This window comes from Crinia signifera, chromosome 9 (assembly GCF_055691185.1).
Source record: "Crinia signifera chromosome 9, ASM5569118v1, whole genome shotgun sequence".
Taxonomy (NCBI): domain Eukaryota; kingdom Metazoa; phylum Chordata; class Amphibia; order Anura; family Myobatrachidae; genus Crinia; species Crinia signifera.
Genome location: NC_139225.1, coordinates 16556257 through 16562256, shown reverse-complemented (window position 1 = coordinate 16562256; position 6000 = coordinate 16556257). Strand labels below are relative to the sequence as shown.

General features: G+C 52.2%; 1 protein-coding gene across 2 annotated transcripts in view; it reads left to right on the top strand.

Annotated features, from left to right (window-relative positions):
* The first annotated feature begins 534 nt into the window (after nt 1-534).
* Nucleotides 535-6000, top strand: part of NSMF (NMDA receptor synaptonuclear signaling and neuronal migration factor) — a 49108-nt gene continuing 43642 nt past the window's right edge. Inside the window, exon 1 of one of the 2 annotated variants that reach the window (XM_083161172.1) lies at nt 535-744. In XM_083161172.1, the coding sequence (XP_083017298.1) occupies nt 674-744 (71 nt within the window). In that variant the 5' untranslated portion in view covers nt 535-673. The remainder of the gene's footprint in view (nt 745-6000) is intronic. The other variant, XM_083161173.1, reaches the window with a different exon arrangement.

The window sequence follows — 6000 nt, the reverse complement described above, 5'->3', positions numbered from 1 at the left end:
ACTATGAATTATATATACATATATAAACAGTGGTCGAAGTGGGGCGGTATACGGGGGTATGGCATACCCCCACTTTAATCTGAAGATTAAAAAAAAAAGTTTTTTTTCCCCCTCAGGATGCTCTCTGATCACTCAGCAGCGCATATTGTGCTTTTGTAATACCCCTGTACAACGGGGCAGTCTGGCAGGGGACGTTGATGGACAGGGGGGTGTCCGAAGGTGCGCACTATATTCACTCTTTACTTTTCCATACCCCCACTTCAAAATTTCCACTTCGACCACTGTATATAAATATAAAAATATACCATCAGCATCACACACACACACAAACACGTATGTATGATAATGTATGTATGTGTGTGTGTGTGTGTGTGTGTGTGTGTGTGTGTGTGTGTGTGTATGTGTGTGTGTGTGTATTGCTGCCCACCGCCCCTGCCCCCTGCCCATGCCGCTGCCGGTAGGCACATCCCCCGCTGCCCATACATGGCAGAGCTTCCTGGCCTCCTGCTCCGCCCCCTCCTCCTGCAGCACGCAATGGGAGAGCAGCAGAGCAGCAGAGCTCAGTCTGCAGAGCGCTCCTAGCCTCAGCCACCTGCTCTGCTGCTGCCATAGCGGCTGCCACCCCGCCGGGCTGGTCGGATGTGGCCCCCAACCCCCGCCCTGGGCACCGAGGATGGGCACAGCTGTCTCCAAGAAGAGGGCGCTGAGGAATGACACCATCTCGCACGTAGCTGCCAAAGTTCGGTGAGTACATGGCATGGACCGGTACTAGGCATAGGAGGGAGGCTGGGCATCCGTCCGCCCCACCAAGGAAGGATGCAAGCTTTTGGATTGCAAGCTCTTCGGAACAGTCTCTTATAATATTGGATGCATTGCAGTAGTGATAGGGAGTATTGTATTGTGCGGAAGGCAGCATGGTGTACTGCATTGTGCCCCCCTAACCCATGCACTGGCTGTTGTGTGCCACCCTAATCATGTGCCATGCTGCCCCTGTATTATACTCCTGGTCGGTGTATTGTACCCCGATCACCCATGTGCTGGCTGCTGTATGCTGTGCCACCCTGTCCCTGTATCACGCTGGTGTGTTCTCTGCCATCATAATCATGTACCACCCTGACCATATGCCACACTGTCCCTGTATCACCTGCAGACACACCTGGCTGCTGCATTGTACCCCTGTTACCCATTGACTGGCTGCTGTACCACCCTGTCCCTGCGCTACCCTGTCCCTGTATCACCTGCAGACACACCTGGCTGGTTCATTGTGCCCCCATCACCCATGCACTGGCTTGTGTGTTCTCTGCCATCATAACCATGTGCCACACTGTCCCTGTATCACCTGCAGACACACCTGGCCAGTGTATTGTACCCCGATCACCCATGCACTGGCTGCTGTATGCTGTGCCACCCTGTCCCTGTATCACCTGCAGACACACCTGGCCGGTGCATTGTACCCACATCACCCATGCACTGGCTGGTGTGTTCTCTGCCATCATAATCATCTACCACCCTGACCATGTGCCACACTGTCTCTGTATCACCTGCAGACACACCTGGCTGCTGCTTTGTGCCCCTGTTACCCATTTACTAGCTGCTGTATGCTGTGCCACCCTGTCCCTGTATCACCTGCAGACACACCTGGCCAGTGCATTGTACCCACATAACCCATGCACTGGCTGCTGTATGCTGTGCCACGCTGTACCTGTATTACCTGCATACACACCTGACCGATTCATTGTGCCCCCATCACCCATTCACTGGCTGGTGTATTCTCTGCAATTATAATCATGTGCCACCCTGACCATGTGCCACGCTGTCCCTGCATCACCTGCAGACACACCTGGCTGCTGCATTGTGCCCCTGTTACCCATTGACTGGCTGCTGTATGCTGTACCACCCTGTCCCTGCGCTACCCTGTCCCTGTATCACCTGCAGACACACCTGGCTGGTTCATTGTGCCCCCATCACCCATGCACTGGCTGGTGTGTTCTCTGCCATCATAATCATGTGCCACGCTGTCCCTGTATCACCTGCAGACACACCTGGCCGGTGCTTTGGGTCCCAGAGATATCACACAGGTCACTTGCTGCTCAGAGTAGTTGTATGAGATCTATCTATCTATCTATCTATCTATCTATCTATCTATCTATCTATCTATCTATCTATCTATCTATCTATCCATATATACATATATGCATACACCCACCCACCCATCCATACATACACCCACCCAAACATGCATGCATGCATGCATACATACATACATACATACACGCACCCAAACATGCATGCATACAACCACCAACATACATATACCCACCCACCGACACATATACATACATACATACATACATGCATACATGCATACATAGATACACCCACACATACATACAGTACATACACCCATACATACATACATACATACATACATACATACATACACACACCCACCCACCCATACATACATACACGCACCCAAACATGCATGCATACAACCACCAACATACATATACCCACCCACCGACACATATACATACATACATACATACATGCATACATAGATACACCCACACATACATACAGTACATACATACATACATACATACATACATACATAGATACACCCATCCACCCATACATACATACACCCACCCATACATACATACATACATACACACACCCACCCATACATACATACATGCATACACATACTACACTTGCTCTGTAAGTGTCGGGGGCTGGTAGTACTCAGTGCTATTATATACAGACACCAACTAACGCCCTTGCCCCAGGCCCCCTGTTACCCATCACTGCAAAAGCAGAGCATCTGCCCCTTCTAATGCCCCCATGATGACATTAACCCCCTGCATGCCAGCAGTGGTCCCTAGTCCCTGGCAGCAGTGTGGAAGTTGTGTAGTACGGCAGCGGCTGTGATCAGAGGGCAGCGGGGAGGATGACGTTAGTGCCGGTGTGACCTCAGGGGGTATTACACCGGGGAGCAGAGACGATGGTGACATTAACCCCCTGCATGCCAGCAGTGGTCCCTAGTCCCTGGCAGCAGTGTGGAAGTTGTGTAGTATGGCAGCGGCTGTGATCAGATGGCAGCGGGGAGGATGGCGTTAATGCCGGTGTGACCTCAGGGGGTATTACACTGGGGAGCAGAGACGATGGTGACATTACAGGCAGAATGCACAGTGCCAGCTCGCCCTAAGCCCACCTAAGCATGTATCCGCCCTGGGTATTAACCCATCAACCCTGGGCATGCCCCATCGTTGGTATAATATGGGTATGTTGCCTCTCTGCATAACACCTGTGCCATCGTGCAATAATCCCAAGGTCACACTATAGGGCTGTAGTGTGGGGACGTGTGGCATGACTCTGCAAGATGAGACCCGCCATACGCACTGGTAACCAGTCATAGCTGGCACAGGTGGTGTAATGACCCTGCATAATCTGGTGCCAGCCGCAATGATAAAGTAGTGGAGACATTTTGGATTTGTGGGTGAATGTTTGGGGTAACAGACTGGTACAGGTGGTGTAATGACCCCGCATAGTCTGGTGCCAGCCGCACAGCTGGATTTATGGGTAAATGTTTGGGGTAACAAGCTGGCACAGGTGGTGTAATGACCCCGCATAGTCTGGTGCCAGCTGCATAGCCGGATTTGTGGGTTAATGTTTGGTGTAACAGACTGGTACAGGGGTGTAATGACCCTGCATTGTCTGGTGCCAGCCGCACAGCCGGATTTGTGGGTGAATGGGGTAACAGGCTGGCACAGGTGGTGTAATGACCCCGCATAGTCTGGTGCCAGCCGCACAGCTGGATTTGTGGGTGAATGTTTGGGGTAACAGGCTGGCACAGGTGGTGTAATGACCCCGCATAGTCTGGTGCCAGCCGCACAGCCGGATTTGTGGGTGAATAGTGTAGCAGGCTGGCACAGGTGGTGTAATGACCCCGCATAGTCTGGTGCCAGCCACACAGCCGGATTTGTGGGTGAATTTTTGGGGTAACAGGCTGGCACAGGTGGTGTAATGACCCCGCATAGTCTGGTGCCAGCCGCACAGCCGGATTTGTGGGTGAATAGTGTAGCAGGCTGGCACAGGTGGTGTAATGACCCTGCATAGTCTGGTGCCAGCCGCACAGCCGGATTTGTGGGTGAATGTTTGGGGTAACAGGCTGGCACAGGTGGTGTAATGACCCCGCATAGTCTGGTGCCAGCCGCACAGCCGGATTTGTGGGTGAATAGTGTAGCAGGCTGGCACAGGTGGTGTAATGACCCCGCATAGTCTGGTGCCAGCCACACAGCCGGATTTGTGGGTGAATTTTTGGGGTAACAGGCTGGCACAGGTGGTGTAATGACCCCGCATAGTCTGGTGCCAGCCGCACAGCCGGATTTGTGGGTGAATAGTGTAGCAGGCTGGCACAGGTGGTGTAATGACCCTGCATAGTCTGGTGCCAGCCGCACAGCCGGATTTGTGGGTGAATGTTTGGGGTAACAGGCTGGCACAGGTGGTGTAATGACCCCGCATAGTCTGGTGCCAGCCGCACAGCCGGATTTGTGGGTGAATAGTGTAGCAGGCTGGCACAGGTGGTGTAATGACCCCGCATAGTCTGGTGCCAGCTGCACAGCCGGATTTGTGGGTGAATAGTGTAGCAGGCTGGCACAGGTGGTGTAATGACCCCGCATAGTCTGGTGCCAGCAGCACAGCTGGATTTGTGGGTGAATGGGGTAACAGGCTGGCACAGGTGGTGTAATGACCCCGCATAGTCTGGTGCCAGCCACACAGCCGGATTTGTGGGTGAATTTTTGGGGTAACAGGCTGGCACAGGTGGTGTAATGACCCCGCATAGTCTGGTGCCAGCCGCACAGCCGAATTTGTGGGTGAATAGTGTAGCAGGCTGGCACAGGTGGTGTAATGACCCCGCATAGTCTGGTGCCAGCCACACAGCCGAAATTTGTGGGTGAATGTTTGGGGTAACAGGCTGGCACAGGTGGTGTAATGACCCCGCATAGTCTGGTGCCAGCCGCACAGCCGGATTTGTGGGTGAATAGTGTAGCAGGCTGGCACAGGTGGTGTAATGACCCCGCATAGTCTGGTGCCAGGCGCACAGCTGGATTTGTGGGTGAATTGGGTAACAGACGGGTACATGGGGTGTAATGACCCCGCATAGTCTGGTGCCAGCCACACAGCTGGATTTGTGGGTGAATAGTGTAGCAGACTGGCACAGGTGAAGTAATGACCCTGCATAGTCTGGTGCCAGCTGCACAGCCGGATTTGTGGGTGAATGTTTGGGGTAAAAGGCTGGCACAGGAGGTGTAATGACCCTGCATAGTCTGGTGCCAGCCGCACAGCTGGATTTATGGGTGAATATGTGGGGTATATGTATGGGCCCCTCCTGTTGTACAGACCTAAAAGCCAGTCCCTGACCCAGGTCACCCGGGGAATCCATACCTCAGCATTGACATAGTCCTCCCACGCTTTGTACATTAGCAGTCAGTAAATCTTACTGTCAGTAAAAATAAAGCGCCGCTTTCATCGTCAGTAACAATTGGACATTAGTGTCTACACGAGACTGGCACAATGTTACCAGCTCTCCCCAGATTCTATTATGCTGTTACTTACGGCCGAATGTCGGTATACAAATCAGTCAGCAAATTATAATATAGTCCAGGAAGATATGTACACACACAGGGACTGATGTAAGGTCACAGCGATGTACAACAGAATACATAATATATTCCAATGATTGATTTATCAGGGCAGCACATGTACCCAGATTATTGGGCTCTTTATAATCAGTGTAGTCCATTGTCAGGAACAGTAATTACACTGAGTGCACGGATATAGCTGATGTGTTCTATACAGCCCTGCATGCATTATACACCCGCAGGGAGGACTGATGTGTTCTATACAGCCCTGCGTGCAGTATACACCCGCAGGGAGGGCTGATGTGGTCTATACAGTCCCTGCATGCATTATACACCCGCAGGGAGGGCTGAT